General features: G+C 42.4%; 1 protein-coding gene across 1 annotated transcript in view; it reads left to right on the top strand.

Moving 5' to 3' along the window:
* GALK2 (galactokinase 2) overlaps positions 1–13,758 on the top strand; it is a 221,623-nt gene that overhangs the window by 157,684 nt on the left and 50,181 nt on the right. Inside the window, exon 8 of the mRNA XM_040342627.1 lies at positions 5,694–5,904. Coding sequence (XP_040198561.1) covers positions 5,694–5,904 — 211 coding nt within the window. The remainder of the gene's footprint in view (positions 1–5,693; positions 5,905–13,758) is intronic.

Genomic DNA, 13,758 nt, shown 5'->3' with positions numbered 1-13,758 from the left:
TCCTGTATTAGGGTGCCCCCACTCTGCATAAAGAAGCTACAGAGACACCTTTGGACAGAAGCATTGTCAGTCTGGAGGGGGGATGTAGTGTTAGATGTACTAGCAGCATAGGTATACGCAGCCTACAGTATTGCATTAGAGTGTGCACCCCAAAACTCAAACACAAAGTAACAGAGGCAGTGGCTAGAGGTATGCACATGCCACAGCTGTGATTCTATGCCATTTACCAGTCCCTTCCCCCCAATCCCAGATGAGAAGAAGCTGGCAGTGCTGCAGGGGGAGGAACAAGAGGATCGGTGTCTGAACGTACCTGGTCTGAGGCTGATTTGATGAGGGGGCAGCTAAGTACCAAGAACCCCTGAAGGTGAGAATAGGGACTGCTAGGCTCAAAGAAGCACAGAGGTCATACAACACAGCCAAACTGGATAGTTGTCAGCTGGTCTGTCAGGACAGATGGCAGGACCTCCGTTGCCCCTAGAGATGTAGCGGAACCAGGACAGGTAAGCTGGCACCCGAGGAACAGGATCAGACTGGCAGAATCGGACTAAAGAAGCGTAGTCAGGATGGTAGCCAAAGTCATACACAGGAAGGAAGGAAGTAGGCAGATGCGTGGCCAAGAACAGAGCCAAGGTCATTCACAGGGATCCAGTGGATCAAGAGTAGTCAAGAGAAAGCCAGGGTCATGCATGTTAGAGCAAGAGAAGCAAAGTCCTTAGAGCAAGCCAGGGTCATGCACATCTTAGAGCAAGAGAAGCAGAGTCCTTAGAGCAAGCCAGGGTCAAGCCAAGCCAGGGTCAAGCCAGAGATCAGGCAGCAGGGAAGTACAAAGGCAAGCCGGGTCAGTAACGGGTCCAAGGATCACAGGAAACACAGGAGCAAGGAGTACTTGTAGCTAAAGTTTATCCAGCATTGTCCCAAGACTTTAGTTTGCGTAGGGGCACTAGACAGGGATGTCCCTTGTCCCCATTGAGCCCCTAGCAGCTCTCATCCGCGCTTACACTGATATCCAAGGCTTCCAATATGGGGAGCTGCAGGAGAAGTTAATGTTATATGCGGACGACACAATGCTAGTATTAGGGGATACCAAGAAGTCATTGAATTAAGCTATGAGGGTGATACAAACCTTTGGTTATGATTCTGGGTTGGTAGTGAACTGGAATAAATCCTCACTCATGTTCCTTGATGTGAGCACAGACCAGCAACTGCCAACGCTTCTTGATATCCCAGTGTCTAAGACCATTAAATATCTAGGTATACAGGTCACCCCTGACCCTTTGGATTATCTTAGACTGAATCTCACTCCTCTGCTAAATTAAGGTTTGGTCCAGGCTAAAAACGTCACTAGTGGGTAGGATTAACCTTATAATAAAAATTATTCTTATGCCCCAAATTCTTCATGTGTTACATAATTCGTAAACTAGTGATCCCACTGAAACAGTTCCGAATCATTAACTCTATTTTCCGATCACTTATATGGCATTCCTCTACGACACAAGTGAGACTGGAACAGTTTCAACGGCCTAAGGAAACAGGAGGACTAGCGCTGCCAAACCCTTAGCTGTACTACCTGGCCTCTCAGCTACAACACATAGCCAGGGAGCTCAACCCAGCCCCGGCCCCGGAGTTGAATCTGGCGGATTCTGCCACTTTACTCCTTACATTTACGATTGGGAGGGGGGTGGCTGAGGGGTTAGAAGCTTTACAGTTTGGCAAATCGAACAAATTGTACCCCACGTATAATTTAATGCAAAAAAATTGGAATAAAGTCAGAACACTACAGGTCACAGGATTTACTAAGTTTAGCCTTATATGGCATAATGAAAGATACGCAGAGATTGGGAAACTGCAATATAGTAAAAAGTGGCAGCAATACTGAATCAACTACCTCTTTCAAATATTCCATAATGGACAGCTGCGAACGTTCGCTTCTCTCCAGGAGGAATTCCAGCTCCCAGGTCCATGCAATTATACTACCTCCAATTACAGCAAGCGATAAAGGCCGAAAATGGTGTGGATGCCTGGGTTCAAAGCAATACTTTACATTTTTAATTATATGGCAGAGGTGTCCTCTTACAAGGGTTTTATATCTTGCAGCTACACTATGCTACTTAAGTTCTTGCCTGATATGACTCAAAAGGTGATAACCCAATGGGAGGGAGATGTGGGGCCGTTTGAGGAGGAGCAATGGGAGGAGGCACTTTCAGCAGTCTCTCAGTGCTCTCTGAATGTTGCTCAGCGCTTGTCCCAGTTGTATATCCTGCTACAAGTCCATTATACACCCGCCAGACTAGTTAGGATGGGGGTGTGAGATGATCCCTCATGCACCCGTTGCATGCGGGATCACGGGGACCTGATACACCTGTTGAGGCGCTGCGCCAAGTTGCATGTTTACTGGACGGAGGTGATAGGGGTTATTAACCAAGTATTTTAGGTTCAAATTAAAAAAGATCCCAAACCTTGCTTGTTAGGTATTATAGATGATGGATGAATTGAGGAGGTGTCCAGGCAGGCGATGGCCAGGGCTCTCTTTCAGGCCCGGAAACGGATTTTACGACACTGGAAGTCAACTGAACCCCCTACAGTGAGGGAATGGATAAAGCAAATGAGTAACACTTTAAGACTGGAAAAACGTGTCTACCAACAAAGGTGCAGTACAGCAAAATTTTCCAAGCTCTGGGATCCTTGGCTGAATGTACCCAGGTTGGCTCCGGTGGAGCTGATATTGGATCGTTTACTATAACTGTTACTCTATAACTTATTTCTTAGTATGGATCCAGAATAACCCACTGCTCTTCTGTCACAAGTTGCTGTTTAAAGTGTCTATGGTGAAGATGCATATACTGTCCATGTTTATGTGAAACCTGCAGTGTTCTGTGTGGAACTAAGACCTGTGAATGTTTTGCTCTGATGCTTGTAATGGTTGTTTTTTTTCAATACAATTTTCTTTGAGATAAAAAGCTCAAAGTGCAGCCACTGTCCTTATATAAGGTGTTTGGCATCGGTTCTGGCAGCAGATGTGCGTGAACGTATGCCAGTGCGCACGTTCATTTGTACTCATATGCATTTCTGTACAAACGGGCACGGAACATGTAACGTTTTGGCAACTATGCCAGGTTTTTTCTTTAGCACATGCACATTTTTATTCTGCTGTCTCCTTTTCAGCACATGCTCATGTTTGTTCTAAATAGCACCCTGACAAGATGCTATTATAAGTATTTACAGAATAAGACATCAAATATAAAATATTTAACAAAACTGATATCACATAACACATATATCTTAGAAGGGGGTATCAAACTATTCCAGCCCCAGTATCACCCATGGAACCAGATACTTACCAATCAATTTAAAATGATTAAAACATGGTAACGCTTCCAATTGGTGACTGCCAAGGATGTCTGCTATGTGGGCTGTGAGAATTTAACCTGCAAGCCTCAAATGTATAAACAGAGAGCAGATCCAGCGCAGAATTTAAAGTCAATACAGGGAGTGCAGAATTATTAGGCAAATGAGTATTTTGACCACATCATCCTCTTTATGCATGTTGTCTTACTCCAAGCTGTATAGGCTCGAAAGCCTACTACCAATTAAGCATATTAGGTGATGTGCATCTCTGTAATGAGAAGGGGTGTGGTCTAATGACATCAACACCCTATATCAGGTGTGCATAATTATTAGGCAACTTCCTTTCCTTTGGCAAAATGGGTCAAAAAAAGGACTTGACAGGCTCAGAAAAGTCAAAAATAGTGAGATATCTTGCAGAGGAATGCAGCACTCTTAAAATTGCAAAGCTTCTGAAGCGTGATCATCGAACAATCAAGCGTTTCATTCAAAATAGTCAACAGGGTCGCAAGAAGCGTGTGGAAAAACCAAGGCGCAAAATAACTGCCCATGAACTGAGAAAAGTCAAGCGTGTAGCTGCCAAGATGCCACTTGCCACCAGTTTGGCCATATTTCAGAGCTGCAACATCACTGGAGTGCCCAAAAGCACAAGGTGTGCAATACTCAGAGACATGGCCAAGGTAAGAAAGGCTGAAAGACGACCACCACTGAACAAGACACACAAGCTGAAACGTCAAGACTGGGCCAAGAAATATATCAAGACTGATTTTTCTAAGGTTTTATGGACTGCTGAAATGAGAGTGAGTCTTGATGGGGCAGATGGATGGGCCCGTGGCTGGATTGGTAAAGGGCAGAGAGCTCCAGTCCGATTCAGACGCCAGCAAGGTGGAGGTGGAGTACTGGTTTGGGCTGGTATCATCAAAGATGAGCTTGTGGGGCCTTTTCGGGTTGAGGATGGAGTCAAGCTCAACTCCCAGTCCTACTGCCAGTTTCTGGAAGACATCTTCTTCAAGCAGTGGTACAGGAAGAAGTCTGCATCCTTCAAGAAAAACATGATTTTCATGCAGGACAATGCTCCAGCACACGCGTCCAAGTACTCCACAGCGTGGCTGGCAAGAAAGGGTATAAAAGAAGAAAAACTAATGACATGGCCTCCTTGTTCACCTGATCTGAACCCCATTGAGAACCTGTGGTCCATCATCAAATGTGAGATTTACAAGGAGGGAAAACAGTACACCTCTCTGAACAGTGTCTGGGAGGCTGTGGTCGCTGCTGCACGCAATGTTGATGGTGAACAGATCAAAACACTGACATAATCCATGGATGGCAGGCTTTTGAGTGTCCTTGCAAAGAAAGGTGGCTATATTGGTCACTGATTTGTTTTTGTTTTGTTTTTGAATGCCAGAAATGTATATTTGTGAATGTTGAGATGTTATATTGGTTTCACTGGTAAAAATAAATAATTGAAATGGGTATATATATTTTTTTTGTTAAGTTGCCTAATAATTATGCACAATAAAAGTCACCTGCACACACAGATATCCCCCTAAAATAGCTAAAACTAAAAACAAACTAAAAACTACTTCCAAAAATATTCAGCTTTGATATTAATGAGTTTTTTGGGTTCATTGAGAACATGGTTGTTGTTCAATAATAAAATTAATCCTCAAAAATACAACTTGCCTAATAATTCTGCACTCCCTGTATAGCCCATGATACCAGGTCTAAAAGAAATCTATAAGAAAATATATAGTGTACATAATCTGGTAAATAAATACTGTACATTGAAAATGGTAACAGAAATAACAGACATGGTTTCTGTAATTTAGTTGTATCCCTTTTCACTGAAAGAGGGGAATAACAATATAATATATGTATTAAAATATGTAAAATGTACCTTATACACCTGTGCCAAATAATATACAAATACAAAGCTGCTGTGTTCAACAAAAACGGTGCTGAAATAATCCTCCTCTAAATACACAGCGCTTATTTGTAATGCAGGATATTACCATAATCTCATATATTAAAGTGTTATGATAATTTACCATACACTGTACAAGTCAATAAAGTGCAATACAAAGTGCCACTGACATAAAGTGCAGCTCTATAAAGTGCTTCTTATAATAAAGTGTGCACTATGGTTTAACAAAACTTTAATATATGAGATTTAGGTTATATAGTGCATCACAAATAAGTGCTGTGTATTTAGTGGAAAAACAATATAATATGGTTACGAAACAATGTCTATAAAATCAGTTTGATTTAGATTTGGTATATGTTGCAATGCATAGTATCTGTATATGTGAGGAGTTCATGTAGAAAAACTCAGTCTTGATGTTGTATTATAGATTCTTGCAAAGTCCAAAGGGCTGGACTGGAAAAGCTTGGTGAAGTTAGGAGATCTCCAGAACAGACTGGATGCTAGCTTGGAAGATATGCAGGCTTTGGTCGAGGAAGTTATTCATCCTGAACCATACACAAGAGAAGAAATTTGCCAATCTTTAGGAATAAGTTTACAGGAGCTCCGTAGTACCATTTTAAGCCAAAACACCCAGGATGGTAAGTCAGACACAGAACCTGAATTATAACTAGATTGATTCATGAATCTTGGTTGTATGCAATGTAAAAATGATGCTGTGTTTAGTGATATTCTGTACTTGTAAAACAAAATGGCATTTCATATAGAAAAAAAATCGCAAGCAATTTTATGTTAAGCATTTCTTTTACAAAAAAAATCTGTAAAATTAAATTTAGACTCCTGTGCATAAAGTCTTTTCCCACAAGAGGGAGAAATTTTCTCTTCTCACAAAAAAACTTCACCGTGAGTGTTCTGCACAGCTCTGCTGATTGCTAGTACAAAGTACATATTAAGGTTAGCTTATGTTTTTTTTTTTTTTTTTAGTTTTTTTTGTATATCTTTTTTTTTTTCCTTTTCTGCTTTTGTTTTATTTTACCATTTCTGCTTTTTTGCCCTCTAAGACCCCTTTCACACTGAGGCAGTTTTCAGGTGTTTTTGCGATAGAAATAGCGCCTGAAAACTGCCTCCTATGCCGTCTAAATGTGAAAGCATGAGTACTTTCACACTGGGGCGGTGCGCTTGCGGGGCGTTAGAAAAAGTTCTGCAAGCGTCATCGTTGGGGCACTCCTGCCTATTGCAATAAATGAAAAGCACTTCGGAAGCGCCGCAACACAGGCGTTTTTATCCCCTTCTTCGGCTGAAAGGGAGGTTAAAAGCGCCCATGCCAACGGGCGTAAAAAGTGCTGCTTAAAAATTGGTAAAGCACTGCTAAAACGAGCATCGATTTACCGGTAACGCTCGGGTGTCTAATTAAAAAAAAAACGTCACTTTTTAGTTTTTACTTTGTCTATTACTTGTATTCTACTTTAAAATAACCACCCAAACATATATAATGTGATCCAGACAATTAAAGCCAATCCACAGTATTGGTATGCATTGAATTTAAGGCAGCCTATTCAATTGACCCAGTAAAAAGGTTGGATGTAGCATTTTTGGCAACACACGTCTGACGGCAAGGTGTGTTGGGTTGGCATTTAGAATGAATGGCACCATGTCTTACAAACACAGGTGATGTTTTTTGCCGGAATGTGTGTGTTACTGCAATGCAATAGTGTGAATGGGCCCTGAAGGAAATGAATTGTCTCACTTATTACCATAAATTCCAAAAATGTAAAGCCAAAACATGAGGTGTGCAGTGTACTGTATATGCATGCTCAGACCTAATGAGCTTCAAAAGGCCATTTTATGAATATGAATTGCCTTTCCTTTACTGCCCCTAAGATTCTGTAGAACATATAGACTGATTAGGCCCACCTAATCTGCTGAAAACATGTGTTTTGGGCCTTCAATATGTTCTATCCATCTGTTGTTGCATCCTTCAGTATGTATTTTTTATCAAATCCAATCACATAATCACTTAATTTCTGAGTACAGATACTCCTCTTTTAATGACTTACCTGTTTAATGACCACTCGGACTTACGACCAGCTGTCCCCACCCAAAAACGACTCACTATACATAATTTTATTGTACAGTACAGTATTTGTGTTTGTGCTCTGTACTTATGCAAATTAAAACAACATTATTTAGCTGGAGTTTTGTGTTTAGACATTTTTTTTACAATACAATACAGTACAGTAGTTAAGAATGCTTAAAATATTGATTACTTGTGGCTCTTCATTTAACAACCAATTTGTTTAACGACCTGGTCGATGGAATGGCTGTCATGAGAAGAACCTAAATTTTTCGTTACATTTTATTAAACAACTGTATCACAGCACTAATGACCTTTTATGTAAACGTTTCTCCACAAAGATTAGTACAGATGTTGTATTGGTCGTGAAACCATCTAAGATAAGGAACCATCCAAAGTATGTGAACATTCACTAGATAACTCAGTTCTGCAAAGTGTCTCACCAATTACATTGAAATAAAATTACACAAGCTGTTTTCCGTGGGGGCACTTGTGTGGGTGTGCTCCCGAGTCCTGCTGCTGCATTCATTGACACAGACAACAGGACTCGGCCCCACCCCCCGGAACCCGTGTCACTGGATGTAATTGACAACAACAGAAGCCAATGGCTTCTGCTGCTGTTAATCTATCCAATGAGGACCCTAGACAGCTGCTGTGCTCGTTCCCGTCGCTGGAAAGATCTGGTTAAGGTAAGTACAAGGGGGGCTCTGGGGGGCTGCTGCACTACAGAAGGTTTTTCATCTTAATGCATAGAATACATCAGGGGTCCTCAAACTTTTTAAACAGGGGGCCAGTTCACGGTCCTTCAGACTATTGGGGGGCCGGACTATAGTTTAAAAAAATATGAACCTATTCACACATCTTATTTGAAGTGCAAAAAAACAGGAAAAACCAATACAATATTTAAAATGAAGAACAATTTTAATCAACATAAACGTTTAGTATTTCACAGACTCCCCTCATCACAGAACCCCTCCCCAACACAGACCCCCCTCATCACAGAACCCCCTCATCACAGATTCCTCTCCATCACAGATTCCCCCCCCATCAAAGATTCCCCCCATATTAGGCCCCCCATCACAAAGCCCCCCCAACACAAACTTCTTTCCATCACAAAACCCCCAATAACTGACCCCCCCCATTACAAAGCCCCCCAACACAAACTCCTCTATATCACAAAGCCCCCAATAACAGACCCCCACCACAAACTCCTCTCCATCAAAAAGCCCCCATAACAGATCCTCCCCATCATAAAGCCCCCCCAACACAAACTCCCTCCCATCACAAAGCCCAGAATAACAGATCCCCCATCACAGACTCCTCTCCATCACAGATTCCCCCCCATCAAAAAGCCCCCATATCAGGTCCCCCTCATAGCAGATCCCCCCAGCACAAACTCCTCTCCTCACATAGCCCCCCATCACAGACCCCCCATCACAGACTCCCCCATCACAGATCTCCCCCCATCACAGATCTCCCCCCATCACAGATCTCACCCCCTATCACAGATCCCCCCATCGATATTACAGATCCCAGCACTTCGCCTCTCTACTGCCTCAATCACACAAGACGCAAAGCATGGCAGGACTTTGCTAGTAAAAGGCAGGTGTTTGATTGCTGAAACCGCCCTGCTGCTTAACTCAAAAGACCTGCCTTTTGTCCGGACCTGTTGTGTTTCTCATCTTGTGTGATAAAAAGGTAGCAGAGGGGAGAGGGATTGCTGCGATATTAAAGGGGCAGTCCGTGGGCCGGGTAAATCACACTGGCGGGCCGGACCTGGCCCACGGACCGTAGTTCGAGGACCCCTGGGATACATTAAGGTGAAAAACCTAGAGGCTTTACAAAATTCTTTTTGCACAACATATTTAGAGGATATTTTTCTTATACAGTATGTTTGTTCGTATGTATATACTATATGTGTGTGTGTGTCTATATATACAATGGAATAATTGAACAGCTGTTTCGGGCATCCCTGCCCTTGTGAACTTGAGAAAGAATGGGGATGCCCAAAACAGTTGCTCTATTGTTCCAGTGTGGATTTAAGAAAATAAAAAAAGTACAAAAGTGGCTGTGCCACATCCATTCTGTTTGACTTAAACAGTATTTATCAGCTGTGGATTTAAGTCACTGAATGTATGTATGTATATAGTCATGCGAAAAAGTAAGTACAAGCAAGTATAGGTCTTTATTCAAACAGTGCCTACAGGTAAAGGTGATATACTTTACAAAATTATACATACAATTGTTGTTTCCATAATTCTTAAGAAAATGCAGGTTTGTCACATGGATAAAGAAAATATACCCCTTCAGTTATCATACCTTTAAATCCAAGATGTTAGCATGAGCTCTAGAATTGTTCTAGACTGGGTGACAATGATTAGGACCTCCTTAGGGTGTATTCTGGTGGTATCTGTCTTAATCAAACCTCAGATATCCATGGTCTAGTGTTATCTTTGCTATTTATGTGTATGGTGACATGGTTCAAAAAGCTCTCTAAAAATGCCCCATACACACAATCCGAATTTCCGATGGAAAAAGTCAGACAGACTTTTTCCATCGAAAATTCCAACCGTGTGTATGCCCCATCTGAGTTTTTCTATCGGATATTCAGAGGAATTACGTCGGATTTTAGATAGAGAACATGTTCTCTTTTACTCCGATGGAATTCCGTTGGAATTCAGATGTGTGTTTGGCCGGGCAAAAGCCTGATCGTGTGTACGGGGCATCAGTCCCTTTGTGCCGGTTCACACCAGTGCGGTTAGGGAACCAGCACAATTCCAGTGCCGGTTCCCGCATTGCATAGAACTCGCAGGCAGTTCACACTGCCCTATGCAAACCTCTGCAAACTGTGAATGCGGACAGGAATCGGATTGCACAAGTGTGGACACCCATGCGATCCGATTCTGGTGCAGACAAAAAAAAAGGGTCCTGCACGATTTTGGTTTGTGAATTCAGCCATACAATCTGACATCGCATGTGATCTGCACAGCAGTGCGATGCCAATTGCATCACGCTGGTGTGAACCGGCACTTAGAAAGATGGTGGTGGATGCCTGTGAGCCTGGCAAGGGATTTAAGAAGATGGCCACATTTTTTTAAATCATTCATTTCAGTTGTTAGAAAATAATCTACTAGTGGCTTAGATGTTAAAGGGCTACTAATTTGTCCGGGACTGACCAGCCAAGCAAGTTCAGCCCAAGAGCTGACGTGTCCAGATCATACACACTAAGAGCCGGTTCACACTGGGGTGACTTGGGATCCGACTTGAAGTCGCCTCAAGTCGTCCCAAGTCGCGCTGTCGAGAAAAACATTGCAAGTGAATGGGAGCGGTGTTAATACACACGACTTGAGCCGCTCCGACTTCAAAAGAAGTTCCTGTACTACTTCAATCCGACTTGTAGGCGATTTGTACCCATTGGGCCAGATTCAGGTACCGCTGTGCACTTCTTACGGAGGCGCAGCGTCCCGTTTTTGCCCTGCGCCCCCGCAAATTATCTGCGCTACGCTTCATTCACGAAGCAGTAGCCACGTAATTTGCATGGGCGCTCCTCAAAAATGCCCGGCGTAAGGGCGCGTAATTTAAATGATCCCGTAGGGGGCGTGGATCATTTAAATTAGGCGCATTCCCGCGCCGAACATAGTGCGCATGCTCCGTCGGGAAACTTTCCCGACGTGCATTGCGGCAAATGACGTCGCAAGGACGTCATTTGCTTCAAAGTGAACGTAAATGGCGTCCAGTGCCATTCACGATTTACTTACGCAAACGACGTAAAATTTAAACTTTGCGACGCGGGAAAGATGGGTATACGTAGCATTGGCTGCCCCTGCTATTAGCAGGAGCAGCCTTACGCGAAACCCGACGAACGGAAACTACGGAAACTGCATACGCAGGGCTCGCGTAGGGTAGTGAATCGGCGTTAGTATGCAATTTGCATACTATACGCTGACCACTACGGGAACGCCCCCTAGCGGCCATCGTAAGAATGCAGCCTACGATATGACTGGAGTAAGAGCCTTATGCCAGTCATATCTTAGGCTGCAGTCGGCGTATCGAGGTTCCTGAATCAGGAGCATTCGAAACGCCAGCGCAAGTAAGCAATTGCGCTGCGTAACTATGGTTACGCAGACGCAATTGCTACCTGAATCTGGGCCACTGATTTCAATGGAAGTCGCCTCCAAGTCTGATCCAAGTCTGATCACTGTCTTAACTGAAGCGACTTTCCAGGAAGATAACATACATCTCTCAGGCAAACCTCTCCCTCCCCCTCCCTCCCTTAGAGCTGATTGTTGTTTGATTGGCCACTGGAAAGTCTCCTGTCCTGGAGACGACTTCAAGTCGTGTTGTAAATCGCCCCAGATCGCCCTGTGGTTCATGCTCAAGTCGTGTAGGAGTCGCCTCTGAAAGTCGCGCTGGAAGTCGTGTCGCCCTAGTGTGAACCGACTCTAAAGCATAAGGTATTCTGAACAACAAGAAAAAAATTCAAAATTCACAACACAGGCTTAGTGTCTTATATGAGAACAGAATCTTGACCGGCTGCCAACCCTCTCGGGTATAATTCACTACTAAAGCATTTGCACCACTTATATGATGGTATTAGCCTAATAAGCCTAATAAAGGTCCTTCTCCAGATACAAAGTGGCGCTATGGCTGTACCCATTTCTAAATAATTAGATAACAAAGAGCACACTGTAAATAGAAAAACTGGAGATCATTTTAACCAAGATCAAGTAGGTGTAGAGAGCCAGGCAGAGTGCCTTTCTCTGTATGTTGTGTAGCAGGGTGACATGTTTGCCACTGCTAACTCCTCCCCTCCCTACCTGTCATTGGTTGTTAAGGACAATTTGGGCTTCACAGCCAACAGGCTCTCACCAACCTGTAATGCTGACAGTGGGTGAGGCCTGCAGGGGAAGCTTACACACTAGTTCCTTATCAGGTTTGCTCTATCCTTTGATCAATAGCAAGCAGTAGGCAGATGCTACAGCAAATGGCAGGCTGGCTATTATCTATGGATCCTCCCACTGTCTGCTGACAATCACTAAATTACACCATGAAAATAATGATCAATGTACAAATAATGCAGGTGAAAATCACAAGGTGCAAGTCGGAAGGTTTATAATGCTTTTAATGTTTTGTATAATAAATTGGAATTTTATGATATATAAAGTCATATATTTGCTAGATCACTGTTTTAGTTAGTCCATGTCTTCTCTGGTACCACCATGGACTCTCTTGCGGATTAGGGTGGGATTGAATGCAGGTATATTGATGCAAAATTTTTACTTTGTTCTATGACTTATGTGATGTTGCACATGTAAGTGTTTTGTAAGCATATATGTACTCGTATGAAATATTAGGAATTGCATAAATAGTTTTACAGGATTTTTATAAATTATAGACAATTTTCTCTGATTATTCTCCTAAAGTAGCAGACCATTAATGGAGAGACAGTTTAAACTCTATGCATTTCTCATTTTAACATCCCTCAGATACATGGTATATAAAGCATTATTGGTGCAAGATGTACTGTGCCTTGAAAAAAAGTATTCACACCCCTTGAAATTTTCCAAATTTTGTCATGTTTCAACCAAAAACGTAAATGTATTTTATGTGATAGACCAACACAAAATGGCACATAATTATGAAGTGGAAGGAAAATGATTATTATTATAAAAATGAGATCTGTCAGCACAGTACAGACAAGGTTATTTGTGGAAGTTAAGTATGGTAAAAACTGACTCCCCAGCCCCATTCCACAGCAGAGGAAAACTTCAGTTTTGGAGATGAGCAAGTAACATGTAAGCATCAATTAAATTTTTTGAGATATAAATGATGTTATGTGAATGAGAACATGTAATAAATATATAAAAACGTATTTCCACTTTTGTGATCAGATTTGAGAAACCCCCACCATTTGTTTGTTATATGTTCCCATTTACACAGCATATGTAGAAATAATAATAATAAAAAAAACATTTCTTAGCTTGTTGGTTACTTCTTTAGCAGGTTTTCCCATAGGATACTATTGACAGCTTCTACTGCTTTGAATAGAATACTGTAGCTGACAGATGTGGAGGGTAGGCGACAGACTCGGACAGTTTTTTTTCTTAGTACAGTAAAACCTTGGTTAACGCGGTTAATGAGCGTTTCGCAATACAAGCTTTTTTTTTCTTCAAAATCCTGACTTGGTTTGCGAGTGTTGTCTTGAAAAACTAGCAGGATTCAAGCCTCTGTGGTGTGCAGTACCGCATTTGGCCAGAGGTGTGAGGGCGTTCGGAACTATTCGGAAACACGTTTGGAAAAACTCTGTTCCCAAGCCTTTCCGCGGGTTTCCGACTGCATCTGAATGGTCTGCGAGTATTTTCGAGTCTCACCAGCGCCCCATGTAGTATTGCATGCAATAGAAGTTAATGCGAAACTAATT

Source organism: Rana temporaria, chromosome 3 (genome assembly GCF_905171775.1).
Source record: "Rana temporaria chromosome 3, aRanTem1.1, whole genome shotgun sequence".
Lineage (NCBI taxonomy): Eukaryota > Metazoa > Chordata > Amphibia > Anura > Ranidae > Rana > Rana temporaria.
The sequence above is the reverse complement of the archived record's forward strand: the minus strand, read 5'-3'. Positions and strand labels throughout refer to the sequence as shown.